Genomic DNA, 14,606 nt, shown 5'->3' on the forward strand with positions numbered 1-14,606 from the left:
AAGATGAAAGTAATTTATGTATTTATTCTTTTGATTACATTGATATACAAGATTGAAGTAATAATAAAATTGAAGCAACAGAAAAATGGAAAGGAGTAACGTAACTAGCCATGAGTACACCAAAAACCCTCCCTCGCCATCAGAAGACAACCCAAGCCAGCAACAAACCCAGGAACCCAAACCTGGAAACACAGATCTGAGGGCTCAAACCTAGATCTAGAAACCCCTGTCATGCACTGCTTGGGAACCAGATCTAGACAACCCAAGCCAGCAACAAACCCAGGAACCCAAATCCCTCCCTCCCACTGCGGTAACGGAGCCTCCACCGCTCCCTTCGCCGGCGAGTCGCATTCCCACCGCCGTCGGGCCAACTCGGATTTCATGAGGATTTGGAAAGCATGGAGGAAAAAAGGGAGATCGTGTGGTAGACTGGTTGCTGATCTCAAAACCTTGAAATCTAAGATCCACTTCTGGGATTTCTGGCGGTGGAGGCTGAATAACCCAAAAAGAAGAAGAAACATCGTGATATGAAGATGGTGAAGATAAGGATTTTTAATTTTTCATCATTAATTTAATTGAAAGAAGTTATCTGAAGATATTTAGAGATTTAATTTTTTATGTTACAGTTAGGGATTTAAATTAAGATAAGGAAAAGCAGTAATTTCAATTAAATAAAATATTTTTACTTTTAATAATTATTTATCTATGTGGAATTTAAACAAAATAAAGAAAAAGAAAAAGAAAAGCCACGTGGACTCATTAATTGATGTGGCAAGGGCCACATCAGCCGGCGGAGCTCCGGCGTTGACCCAATCGGCCGGAAGGACCAAAACCAATCATTTTGCTAAAAACTGTGGTCCCCACCTTTACTCCGGCAAGAGACTATTGTCATATTTATGACAAAGGTTAGGGACCAAAAACTGGATTAAGCCATTTTTTTTTTCTATCCCACTGCATGCATGGTATCAACCAGGTTTCCTCTTAAATTGACATAAACGCTTATATTCTTGATAATAATAATAATAATAAGCTTAGCTCTAAAATAAGCCTAGCTCTTAAGAGCAAGAGCAAATTTTCTAGTCCTACATATTAACCAAACAAGATTATAGGTATGTTAGTTTATTTTCATGTATTGGACCAAACATTTGCATAGGTGTTTACGGCATAAAATAATTCAAATAAACTATTCCATAAGCAGTGAATTTTTTTTTCTTCATTTGGACAACATTAATTAATAGAATTTACCCAAAAAGAAGTGCTTAATTAAGTTAATTTTCTAAATGAATGCTTCTTAATTGTAGGTTTGTTTAAGCCCCTACCTAAATATACTGATTAGTTATTTTAGTGTTTACGTGTGAAAATCACACGTGTAAACAAATAGATCCAACGGGCAATCTGAGACTTTGATAAGGTTCACAAACGTGGATTCTTTAAATTTAGTGGTTTACAAGCAATGAAAAATGCATTGAGTGCGTGATGTGTGAGTTCAAAAATTCACTTATTGAAGAAAAAATTCTGAAACGCCAAGTTATATCCTGTGATAAGTTTGAATGTTTCAATTCCAGTGAGCCGAAACTTGAAGTTCAAAACTAGCAGATTCTAATGATCGTACTTCTTCATAACTTAGTTGAATTTATGATCTTATCTTAATTAGGGCTTCACACGGTATGTTGTGTTTTGAGATCTTTCTTAACTTGAGAGTAACATACCTTAGGCCTTTTGCCTCCACATCAAACCTTTCCTTCTCATCTTCACGAATTCGAAATTTTAATATCAACATTTAGTGTTCTACATTCTAATTTAGATCTAATTACTTCTTTGATTAAAAAACATTATAATTAGATTTTATAGGAGTTTGAAAGAAAGAAGAAACTCAATGCTTTGAAACCGATAAATTGAAAAACTATGAATGAAACTCCCAATGAGCTGATTCACTAAACAATTATTCCCTCAATAATACATGAACCCGTAGGTGTATATTTCTTTTTTTATTTTTTTTCTCTAACCCGTTGAATGGAGTGAGAGGACTGTGTAGCATCAGTCACATAACAAGTCCAACAACAGTGAATGTGCATTTGTGCTATAACCATTGCTTCGGACTGAAAATTTCCTATGTGCTGCACCACTTGCAGTTCTTTTTCCTATCTGAGAGAGCAGCAGGTGGAGGATTCCACTACATATGCAGCATGAAAATGGTGCAATTTGAAGATCTTAATCCTCACAGCACCAAATCAGAACAGGGAAGTTCTCATGTTGATTCAGTATGTATGTTCTTCCATATGATTGGAGCTATCAGCATCCATACTGTTAAAAAGATAAAAGCTTCCTTTAGTTGTGTCAACAAGGAAGTTTAATGTTCCTGACTCGAACATAATTGTCTTTCAGTGTTAGACAAAAATAAAATTATATAGGCATACATAGTAACATAGATACTTACAATAAACACAGACTGCCAACCATTCATTTACTATTCTGACCCAAGCGCTGGTCCATCCTACATCAATTGTCCATCTGCAGAAGAATAAAGACATTACATTTTTAATCACTTCAAAATTTATGGCTTCTCTTTCAGAAATCAAAACCAACTTCAAATGTTTCATGATGGGACCATACTTTTTCATAGAATGATGACTATTCCATCCAACCAACAGCATTGCAAAGTACATTGCTCCTGTGGCGAAAACGAAATGGAAGAAGCCATAACCATATGGAACATCATCTTCTTCTGCAGGCTTATCCCCTTTCCTGTACTGTAAGGATGTGTCAGATATGTATTATGATAGAACCTGATATTGAATTTGTAAGTTTAATTTAGATTCTGTAACTAACCTGAAAGCATTTTGAATCTATGCCAGTAGAAAATGTTGCAATGACGAGTGCTAGTATTCCAACAACTAAGCTCTGCCAATAGAAACAGTCAAAATAACAATGAAGACAATAGTGTTAGAACATGTGTTTTCTTTAAATCTCAAGAAAAATAAATACCAATCCATCAAAAGGAAATTTGGATGACAATAAAATCTGAAAAAAGAAAATCCTAAATCATGTCTAATGGTTTTTACAATAGACATGAAAATGTTACACTTTTGTGGGAAAAGCATCATTTTCTACTTGAGCTTTTTTAATGGGTATATACATGCACTTAAAAATGTTAATGTGCATATAACTTAACTAGAGAAACATGATTTTACATATTATACAAATTTAGTAGGAAATTTTTTATCATGCAACAAGAGTCTACTCTAGAAATACATAAAGAAAGGGTAGTTCGGTGCATCAAAGCTCTTGCTATGCACGGGTCTCGGGAAGGGTCTGACCACTTGAACTATTGTACACAGTTTTACCTTTTTGTTTTACCCAAGAGACTTTTTCTAGGACTTCAAGTCCCATGGCAACAACTATCATATATTTTTTTTATTAATAACAACTATCATATTTAAGGGAGAACCTAATATGCACCATTTTTAGGTGGTGTAATTTTACACCACCTACTTTGACCGGGTATAGCAGGTCAACACATTATTTTTTTTAAGAAAAAATATCATTAAAAATTTGTCATATATTAAATTTCTTTAAAAAAAGATGTGTTGACCTGTTATAGCAGGTTAAAAAAAAGTGGTCTAAAATTAGACCACTTTAAAAGTGGTCCACATTAGGGGTCACCCATATTTAAATAGCTATTGCAACCCCAAGTTTAAATTTCAATTGAGCAGGAAATAATAAAACTTACAATGATGTTTTGCCAGTCTGTTTTGTTTGGAGAGTCTGACTTCCTGATGCATTCATATCCTTCTGGTTCACTACATGCATAAATAATTAAATATGTTAGGTATCATAAAAGCAACAACTAACCATATTTAAAAAGAAGTAAGACATGGATGACTGTCTTTTGGGTTGATAGTACATCCAATGTTCTTTGGAGGAAAAAAGGCTTTAAAGTCAAAAAGTACAGGCAAAGATGGGTAGCCTTACCTTCTAATTGCACACCAGCAAAGGAAGACAACATAAAGCCCCATCAATCCTGGACTAAGAATGCCAGCATTCACCTATTGAGACAGTGAAAAGTTCCACAGGACGTTATGATGGATGATAAAGTGAAAGTATGTTTGAATATACTCCTCTTTACTCAGAATCAATTCTAGCTCACGGAAGCTACTCACACTCTCCACAGAATTGATTTTGACTTTAAAATCAATTGTAGAAAGATCTCTAAACATAATTTAAGTTGAGCATGCAATAAAACACCCGCAAATGGAACTTACCTTTGGGTGCAGAGATACACTTGTCATGATTTGGAGAAGTACCAGGGTGAAAGTAATGAAGGAAATGTTCAGGAGGCAAGATGGTTGTGGTGCATACCAAATGTACATCAAAATGACCCCCACCATGCAGATAAAATATGAAGCAGTTGCAAATAACATCACATGAATTTGGCTGCACAGAAATCCAAGATGTGTTGTGTAAATGTCTTTTAAACTTAAATAATATATTAACAGAAAATAGTCAAATACAAAAGCTTTGTGTTTCTATCAGTTTATCAGCAGAGAAAATCATACCATCTTTCTGCATATTTCTCAGAAGCAAAAAAATCATTCAGCCATGTAATGAAGCTGATTATGCTTATTAGTTGAATGAAGAGGAAAACCCTGAAAAATATTGACAGTTCAAACAATCACAATCAAATTGAAAACAATGTTAAGGTGAAATCATTTACAAGAGATGAAAAGTATACCCGGCACCAAAATGTGCAACTTCCCCTGCACCAACATAAGGTAAGATTACTACTATAATTTGTAATAACAAAAAGGGGGCAATAATTAATACCACTTGGAAGCTTTTTCAGAGAAACATTTTACTAACCATAAAGATCAATCAACTCAGAAGGGAGTAAAAATGGGAAGATTGTGACTGCAACCCAGAGAACAATCTTGATTGACCACCATCCAGAGTGCCATGTATCTCTGGTTTCGTTCAATTTAGAAGCTCTAGCAGTTGACCAGAACATCATCATAAAAAACAACTGATCAAGAATTAAGGTTTACTTGCTCTAAAGATCACAAACATTTGATTAATGAATACTATAAAACTTAGTTCTTGTTTTTATCAACCAGATTTTAAACATATAGTTGAAATTTGAAGAAGGATACAAAGCAGCCCATGCTCACGCGCAAAACACCATTTGTCCCCAAACAATCTTTTGGGTCCTTGCATGTTTTCAACCCTGTGGTTCAAGGCACGTTAGAATTTGAGTAGTTGGCATCATAAGAACATGTCATGCTAAAATGGAAACAACTTTTCTATATTGAAAGTAAAATATTGGGCACATTCTATGTGCATATATCATGCCTAAATCAGAACACAAACAGCATAGTCAAGTCTGTTGCATAAAACTTATAGCATGCTTGCATCAACTTCATCAAAATCAATTCTGAAATCAAAAAGCTACTTACAGAAACTTCTATCCATAATTGAGTGCATGTTTGGAAACTCGTTCTGAAACCATGGTGAAATCCAAATCATGGTGGACAAAGTAAGTTCCCTTAACTTTTGCTTCAGTCCACATGATTTTGACCAGTTTTCGAACAAGTTTTCAAAGCATGCATGATTCTAACTTCAGAATCAATTGCAGATGGATTTCCAAACATGAACTTAATTTTAATGGAGATGGGATGTGAAAGTTGATCAATCCAAGGACTCAAGCAAGCTTACCTTTCAATTTTGTCAAAACACTGCGCCCAGGAAGTTCATCACGAGAAGCCCATGCCAATAGATTGCAAACAAGGAAAATCAAGGCATAGACATATCTTGCCATCTTAGGATTGGATGCATTTCTGAATTGACTTAACCATGAAGATACCTTCAACAGTACTCCACACCCCTGCTGGTTGCTGCTGTTGTCTTCCACAGTCACCATGATCTCTTCTTCAACAAACCAATGTTACTCAGTGCATGAATGGATCACAATTCACAATCCACCAAGTTCTTCTATTCTTCACCCCTGCACCTGAATGCAAGAAAAGACTCACCAATGTCATGAAAAGTTGTTCATTGCCTGCAATTAGGCCTTGAATGCAACAAGTGAACAAGGTATGTACATGAATTAGCTTTATAGGTCTCTTTATATTCACGTACCTAAAATAATATTAGTTTTCTTTTCCCATTATTCCTACCAATCGTAGATTTTTCACTTTTATAGCCATGCTATATCTTATCATCAACATATACTAAAATTCTAAACTCCAACCTTTAAGGTATGCCTACCACTACCATATTGCTAAAATTCCATTTTCTTTGTCTCTTAGTGGTTAAGTGGTCCGTGATTTACTTGTCTCTCTTTCTCTCCTCCACGAATAATTCATAATCAACCAACAAATTTGTAATTAGCAAGAAAACAATCTTACACTGTTAGGAACCTGAATCCTAACAGTGGAAATTAGAGGTAAATTGCATAGAAAACAGAAGTAGATGGTTTATTTGATGATTGTAGAACAATTACAGAAAGGGATAGGAATCCTATTCTGACCAGAGCTAGGCTCCTATAGGAAGCTTAGAGTTTCCTATTCATAATCTCAATAAGCTATGATCCCAAAAGATAACCTCTCAACCTCTCTATAACCTTCTTATATATTGGTTATTACAATCCTTTCCCTCTCTCACATTTCTGTTAGAGAGTTACTAAGTATTCCCCTTTCTACCCCTTCTAGAATACCCTCCAAACCTTAGGCCCATTCATCCTATGATGTACCAATATGTCACCCTCCAAGCCCATCCCCGGATCAGTCCTAACAATCCTGCTACTGAATTTTCGGGGTCTAACATACACCCTCCACAGAAACAAAAAAAATCAATAGAGCATTCATTGGTTCCACAAAATCTTACCTGTGGTGGATTGAAGTTGAAAACTCCACCTTCTTCAATGGTATTATCTTACGAAAACTTGTTTTTGTTACTTTTGAAGGCTCCAAAAGACAAGTTTGTCTTTGGAAAACAATAAAATCAGCTCAGAATTTTGGGCCTGGTGTTTTATGATTTAAGGTTTGGCAGTGTCCACTCAAAAATAAATTGTATGCAGACTAAGTTGCATAATATTCAATGGTGTCCTTAAATGCAAACTAACTGTATTCCAATAAAAAATAAAAAAATTCAAGACCAATTTAAAATAAATAAATATATATATAGAATATTATTACAAAGAATCAATTTACAAAGTTATTCATTACCGGCAGCTATATGACTAATTGCTTGAAACTCAGATATTATATTAATTAAGTGGTTATTCTGAACTCAATTATTTACTAGAACTTGTTAGTATTGTTGTAAAATTAATATTTTTCACGTAAACAAATTAGCAAACACTAAGGGAAATACTCAATTGGAGAAAAGGGAAACAGCTTTATTATTGAGTTCTTGTTATCACTTTTCTGATTACTAAAGAGTTTTTTTTTTTTTTCAAAAGGGAGAAAGCAGAAAAGTTCAATATAACTTTTCATAAAAATATTATTGAGTTCAATAACTTTTACGCTTTTTATTTTGGTTACAGCTTGGAAAACATCTGTTACGCATTTTAGTAACAATTACATATTAAATTGACAAATTATTTACTAATTTTATCAACATTATTAACTCTCATAAATTACAAATAATAATCAATAATTTGCGTAAATTCTAGAAAAGAAAAAAATAGCACTAGTTGGATGAGAAATTAAAAATATATATATTGTATGTGTAACTAAACTACCTAACCTAACCTAACTATACCGAAAAAGTTAAAACCTGTTCTGTTAAGATACATCCAAAAAGAGTAATGATATATACACACCTCATTTTTAAAACACTTCATTTCCACCTCTTTTTGTTTTTATCTCTCTCCTCTTACCATCTATCACATCTCATACTTTCTCTCCCTTACTTTTTCTTTTCTTTCTATCTCTCTCATCATTCCACCTCACACACCTCAAAAGAGAGGTACTCATCCAAAAACAGGAAATAGTAATGACAACAGAATAATATTGGAGTTATTCGTTTTCATTTACCTCGAAGTGCGTGTCCCAATTTTGGTTTATTTTATTATTTCCCTTTTTGATTTTCTATGCTATCAAGCCATTGTCAACCATATGAAATAAGATTTTAAAAAAAATATGATTCACAAATTAAAATGGTTGTTCTGCAAAATTAATTTTAATAAAGAAGAAGCATATTGTAAATATAACATATACTGATATTAATAGAAAAGCATAGTTCATGGATGGAGTATTGATCCACCATAGAACTAGCCATGAAATATAAATACAACATGTCCATATAGGCATATACATGTTGCAAACTACTAGTAGTACTTACTAATTTAATCTAGTCACAAAATTATAGTAATAAATTAACTTAATATATATAATAGAGAGAATAATGAAATGATTCATGAAGACAGATATTTATATTAATGAAAGATAGAGTTGTTTGTGTAAGCATCCTATTCCCAAGGTAGTAAGCTAAGAAGAAATAAATTCATTATGAAGAAAGTCAAAAGCTCAGAAATTAATTGCAGAAGCCTTAATTATTCAAAGGTGCAATGGAGTTAGACAGAAAAATCGATGAATGAAATAAAACAAATTAATCAAAGAATGTGAACATATACATACCTGTGGCTGTGTGTGCAGACTGCAGAGAAGGTGTGATTGTGAGACGAAGATCAAAGGATTGCAGGACAGAAGAAGAAGATTTGAATTCCTAGCTTCCTTTGCATGAATTCTTCGTTTCCTTTCTCTTTCTCTTTCTCTCTGTTGTTTCTGATCCCTCTCCCTCTCCAACTGAGTTGAGAGAGAAGTTGCAAAAACCAGAGAGATCAAGAGAACTTTAATTTTACTGTGCGTGCGTTATTGGATTGTGTGGGTTTTATAAAATAAACAATACTAAATAAGTAACAGAAATATTGGTTAACAGAGAGATAGTGACTTATAAGAATACAGGGGAGGGGTTGTTGCTTTTCCGTGGTTTTTCTTTCCCTTTTTGCTTCTTGAGCTTGTGATGATGCTTAATGCACTTTCTTTCCCCTCCACATTATTTCATTTCTTGTACCTTTAAAGCTAACTTTTCTTCCCCCTAGGCCCAAACAAATTAGTACTCCCTCCGTTCCTAATCTTTTGTTGTTTTAACTTTTGGCCTAAATTCTAAAACTTTTGTTGTTTTACAAATCCAATGCATTTTTTCTCAATTTATTCCATGTTTACCCTCATTTAATATTATATCTCTCACCTACCACCACTTATTTTCACCCATCAAAACCATAACAAATTTTTTAACCAATAACTATCATTCTCTCTCTTCACTCTAACTCAACATTAAATAGGGGTGTTTATGTCAGCAAATATATCAATAATTGCACTCTTAAACAATGTGCATAACCTTAAACAACAAAAGATCAGGAACGGAGGGAGTAATATATATCTATAGATTGCAACTATATATCGACATATTATATATTCACGTCAAAATTGATTCTCTTATCGAATCTTTCTCTTTATAGATATTTAGCAAGTATGATTCAATTAACATGAATTAAATATGTTTATAGTAATGTAAAATAGAGGTGAATGTCCCCAAATAATAGCTCAAGTGGTAAGAGCTGTGGACATATGAGTTAGGAGTGGAAGATCCAGGGTTCAATCACTGGCGGATGTAATTTAAATTCTGATGTACCAGAAAAAAATAGAGGCGAATTAAATTTGATTCGTGAAAAAAAAATCATAGCTTTTAGTCCGTGACATTAATGAAATGAGTGAAATTAATTAGTCTTTTGATTCTTTTTTTTACAGGCAAGAATGCGGCATTGAAACCAGTACATCAAATTTGAGAAAACTATCATACCCTGGAGGCCCCTCGATTCCTTACCCAAATAGAATGAAGTGCTTAACCAGTACACTAACCCACTTAGATTTAACTATTTATGTTAATATAATTTTTATTATTGAATGAGATTTTTATAAGTTCATTAAAAAATTAGTTCTGAATTTGTTTGATTACTGTTTTAGTTTTATGTTTTTAAAAATAATTATCAAAATTTGTTTATAAAAGAAAAAAAATCGAATGAGATGTTTTACAATTAAAAAAAATTGTGATCTGAAAAATTAAAAACAAAAAATATTTATGAGATAGTTTTTAAATATCAGTTTTGACAACTGAAAATAATAACTGTTTTTAAAAGCGGTTTTTGGAAACACTAAAATGCAATATTTGAAAACTGTAAACACACAAACTCTTATTCTCTTAATGAATGGAAAACATTTTTTAGAAAATGCATCAGTGAAATCTACTTATCCAATTATATATATGAAGTTGTTATTCGGATCTCCCACATCTATTCGTAGCCTGATAAATTCGTAAAATCCAAAAAGACCCTTTATAAATTTTTTCGCTTGCACTTTGAAAGTGTGTTACTGTAGCACTTTGACAGTACATAAGTGACATACTTTGAAAGTGCGATAGTAACACACTTTCAAAGTGCGTAAGTAACACACTTTCAAAGTGCGAGCGCAACAACACACATATTTCTTTTTTTTTCCTGTTTAATTTGTGGAAGGAATTTTGGATTGTCACTTCTCAGTTAAGGTAATAGGATCATTCTGAGCTCAAATATGCTGTTAGAATCTCCAAATTCCTACATCTTCTAGTAGTCTCTTGATTTTTAAAAATCATCTAATATCAGTTATATCCAAATTTGCAGCAAAACGCACTTAAAAAGTGTTTTTACTTCGCACGTTAAAAGTACGTTAACTACGACTTTTTAAGTGCGTGAGTCACGCACCTCTAAAGTGTGTTTAGTTGCAGAAAAAAATAAAAAATGACAGAAACAACTCCCTAAAGTTGGAAATTTTCAAAAACGACATGAGATGGTAGTGGCTGCAGCAGTGGTGGCAGCGACGGTGGCGGTGGGTGGTGGTGGGTGGTGGGTGGTGGTGGTGGTGGTGGTGGTGGTGGTGGTGAGGGGAGATAGAGGAAAGAGGTAAGGAGAGATGAGAGAGAATGTGAGAATGGAAACTGATGATTTTTTTATATTATTTTTCATTAAGGGCATCTTAGTCTTTTTGCACTTTAAAGGGGTCCAAATAGATATGTGGCAGTGTGGAGCGTCTAAATAACAACTCCCAAATATATATCCTTGGGTTCATTTACCATACACAAGAAAATCTTTGTGCAAGGTTACACAAGTCTCATATTTACTTGTTATTGTAGGTTTCCAGGTCATCCATATTTTTAATTCAAAAATATAAATATTAACTTCCTCCTCCTTCCACCACCTTCCTCCTCTCAACAACCTCCATGCTATCCGCCAATGGCACCGCCGCCACCGGATCTTCTTCTCCCTCCCCCACCAATCACCTCCCCTCCCTTCCTCCACCACTGACTCCACCCTGTTCCTTCTTTCCCCTTCTTCCTCCTTCCCCTATAACCCAACAACCCCACCACCGAAAACCCCCACCCAACAGTACAACTACCACCCGACTTTTGAGGGTTCCACATGCCCAGTAACTAATCTCCACCATGCTCACCCCTTTCATACCCTCCACCTCCTTCCTCACCTTCCTCTCGCATCCATCGCAGTCCACCTTCACTTTCACCACTTCCGCCGTGTGCATCACACAAAATTAACACTCAGCAGTTTCTTCTATTTCTTGCAAATTCAATATTTTCCTATTAATCAAAGAAGAACTAACTTTTTAATTTTAATTTATGGATCTGAATGATGTGAGGTGAGATCTATAAAATATGTACTGCAATTGTTTGCCTTTTTGTGCACAAGAACGGGGGACCTGGTTCAAATACAAGTGCCATAGTTACATGGTCGGGTTATAAGGTCATCAATAGTTCTACACTTCTACTAAGGCAACTCAATACACAATTGGGGAGTTCAATTCACAGTTGGGGAGTTCATACAAGGTAATGATTGGTTGTGCTGTTGGGTGGGAATTTTCGGTAATGGGGTTGTTGGGTTTAGGGAAAGGAGGAAGAAGGGGAAAAGAAGGAATGATGGTGGAGGAAGGGAGGGGTGGTGATTGGTGGGAGAGAGAGAAAAAGATCTGCTGGCGGCGGATAGCATGGAGGTTGAGAGGAGGAAGGTGGTGGAGAGAGGAGGAAGTAAATATATATATTATTTAAATTAAAAAAATGACCGGCTCATAACCTACAATAACAGGTATATTTAGGTTTGTGTAACATTGCACTAGGAAAAACTTGTGTATAGTAAATGAACCCTATATCCTTTGCTGTAAAAAAAATCATCAATGAACATCTTAATTATTTTTTGGTTTTGTATAAAGCGTGAGAACTGATATTATGCAAAATATTCAAATAGCTTTAATTCATTCAATATTAACTAGATTTCTTTTGCAATTTTTTTCCAATACCGGGGTTGTCTAAATGACCCTAGGTAAAAAATGGGTTAAATAACCCAAAGCTTAGGTGTACAAATAGTATTATTACATGTGTTTTTAAAAAATTCCAACTCATGTCACATGTGTCATCCTAAAATCCAACTCATTTCATTATTCATTTTTATATAGTCTTGCCAAATTTATTTTATTATATAATTTATTTATACATTGAACCCATTAATTAGGATAAATTACACAACGAACCTCTTTTCCCAAAATAAATATAACCAAGAACCCTAATCCCCAAATTTTAAATGTTCCGTTTCAATTTAGGACCAGAAGTCCCACCATTGATAATCACTATATTAGATTATCTTATTAAGATATGTAAAAATGGAATTTATACATTTAGTGAATTTGCTCAAGCATATATTTTTTTGGGATAAAACAGTGAGCAGGTCACGACGTTCACATCAAACACATTGTTATTTGCAGCTATTACTACTGAAATTGCTCCATTTTCCACGTGATGAAGAACTGGGTGGAGGCAATATGCAGCAAGCAAGAGAACTGGAGTAGTATCTTTCGCAAATCAATAATAGCAACAACACAAAGAAAATAATAATTTAAGTGGTTTATGTGATTATCAATGGTGGCACTTTTGGTTTAAAATTGAAACAGAACATTTAAAATTGGGAATTAGGGTTCTTGGTTTTGTTATTTTGGAAAAAAAAAAAGGTTTGTTGTGTAATTTATCTTAATTCATGGGTTCAAAGTATAAATAAATTATTCAATAAAATGAATTTGATAAAAAAAAATGAATAATGAAATGAGTTGGATTATAAGATAAAACATGTGACATGAGTTGGATTTTTTTAAAAAACATATGTAATAATATCATTGGGACACCTAGGCTTGGGTTATTTAACCCATTTTTACCCCCAATTAATTAAGTTGTAACAATCCATACATACAAAGTAATTAATCAGTGATTCTATTTGTTAAAGATTGGCAAGGGTATTTAGTTCGCGTGCATGTGAAAGGCATGGATGGTGATTTGGAGATCACAATCATAATGATCTTGCCTAATCAATCATTCATGCATGTAAGTTTGTAACTATCCAGCCGTTTTCAGTGTAAAGAAAGATTATGGTGCCTGCTTCACGCCGAACTTGATTAGTTGCATGCCAGCATATATGAATGAATATGATTATGTTTTAGTAATAATAGAAATGAGTTTAATGGATATGCACTAACAGTGTAAAATAGTTTTACACAGTCATTCAATTGAAGCATGCCACATAGGAGAGATAATTACATTTGACTTTAATTTTAATTAAAAGAATAAGATATTTTATGATTTGGCGGAATTCAATTGGATGTCTGTGTAAAACTATTTTACACTGTCAGTGCATATCCATTAAACTCAATAGAAATAATTGCTTAATTTGTCGCATTCATTTAGCTATATTGCACTTGCACGATGGCTATTGTTGTTAGCAAAAGGCTGCTCGTATCTTTTTCACCATTTTGGCTTTTCAATTTTTTATATATGAATTTCAAATTTAGATTTTTATAATTTAGGTTTCATTTTTTATTAGGGGCTATCAATTTATAACTTAATTTTAAGTAGTCTAATAATGAACTCATTTGGATGAAAATTAAATTAAAGAGTCTTTGTTGAACTTTATTTAGTATTTTTTTAATAGATATGCTCTAATAAATTAGTAGTCAAGGGGCTCAATTATAAAAATGTAAAGAAGTTTATTCACTTCTTAAGTTTCAAAGGAATTAGACTTGTAGTAATATTTGCTTGAACAAAAATAACTTATGTTACTCGGCACAAAAGTGTTAGGGAATTGTTATTCAGACCTCCCCGCAGTTATTTAGACCGAAGGAATTTTCCGAAATCCAAAATTACCCTTTTCGAACGCACCCTTGTAGTGCGTGTCTATCGCACCTACCCACGGAGCGACGTAGACGCACCTTGAACATGCAATGCAAGCGCACATTGAAGGTGCAATTAAGTAGTGTCAGAGTACTCTGATGTCTTAGTGTCTGACTATACATAGGAAAGGAAAGACACATATACGCCCTTAGTGAAGTGTGTTAGTCGCGCCGTTACAAAGTGCGTGATATGAGCCGCTCTTTATAAAGGCGTTACCATCGCACACTGAAAGTGCGTTGGTCACGCAGTTCCAAAGTGCGAGGTTTTGCAGAAACTTGACAGGAACAAACAGA

The 14,606-nt window shown here is 34.0% G+C and overlaps 1 protein-coding gene across 2 annotated transcripts; it reads right to left on the reverse strand.

Annotated features, from left to right (window-relative positions):
- Window positions 1–1,895: 1,895 nt before the first annotated feature.
- On the reverse strand, window positions 1,896–9,022 carry LOC130738936 (uncharacterized). 2 transcript variants are annotated; one of them, XM_057591124.1, is made up of 13 exons: window positions 8,637–9,022; window positions 5,710–6,004; window positions 5,148–5,221; window positions 4,861–5,020; window positions 4,733–4,757; window positions 4,557–4,646; window positions 4,263–4,434; window positions 3,973–4,046; window positions 3,731–3,800; window positions 2,830–2,901; window positions 2,614–2,750; window positions 2,438–2,511; window positions 1,896–2,304 (listed from the first exon to the last, which is right to left on the reverse strand). In XM_057591124.1, exons 2-13 carry the CDS (start codon window positions 5,912–5,914, stop codon window positions 2,249–2,251), a joined length of 1,209 nt encoding a protein of 402 aa, XP_057447107.1. In that variant the 5' UTR covers window positions 5,915–6,004; window positions 8,637–9,022; the 3' UTR covers window positions 1,896–2,248. The 2 variants fall into 2 exon arrangements, with proteins under 2 accessions (XP_057447107.1, XP_057447108.1); XM_057591125.1 differs by lacking the exon at window positions 8,637–9,022 and adding an exon at window positions 6,880–7,020.
- Between the last annotated feature and the right edge of the window lie 5,584 nt (window positions 9,023–14,606).

Source organism: Lotus japonicus, chromosome 2, assembly GCF_012489685.1.
Source record: "Lotus japonicus ecotype B-129 chromosome 2, LjGifu_v1.2".
Lineage (NCBI taxonomy): Eukaryota > Viridiplantae > Streptophyta > Magnoliopsida > Fabales > Fabaceae > Lotus > Lotus japonicus.

Coding starts and splice junctions, on each gene's coding strand:
- LOC130738936 (XM_057591124.1), bottom strand. CDS start 5,914: ATGGTGACTGTGGAAGACAACAGCAGCAACCAGCAGGGGTGTGGAGTA. Junction 4,435..4,556: donor GAGAAATATGCAGAAAGATG/GTATGATTTTCT, acceptor ATTTCTGTGCAG/CCAAATTCATGTGATGTTAT. Junction 2,902..3,730: donor CAGACTGGCAAAACATCATT/GTAAGTTTTATT, acceptor TTCTATTGGCAG/AGCTTAGTTGTTGGAATACT.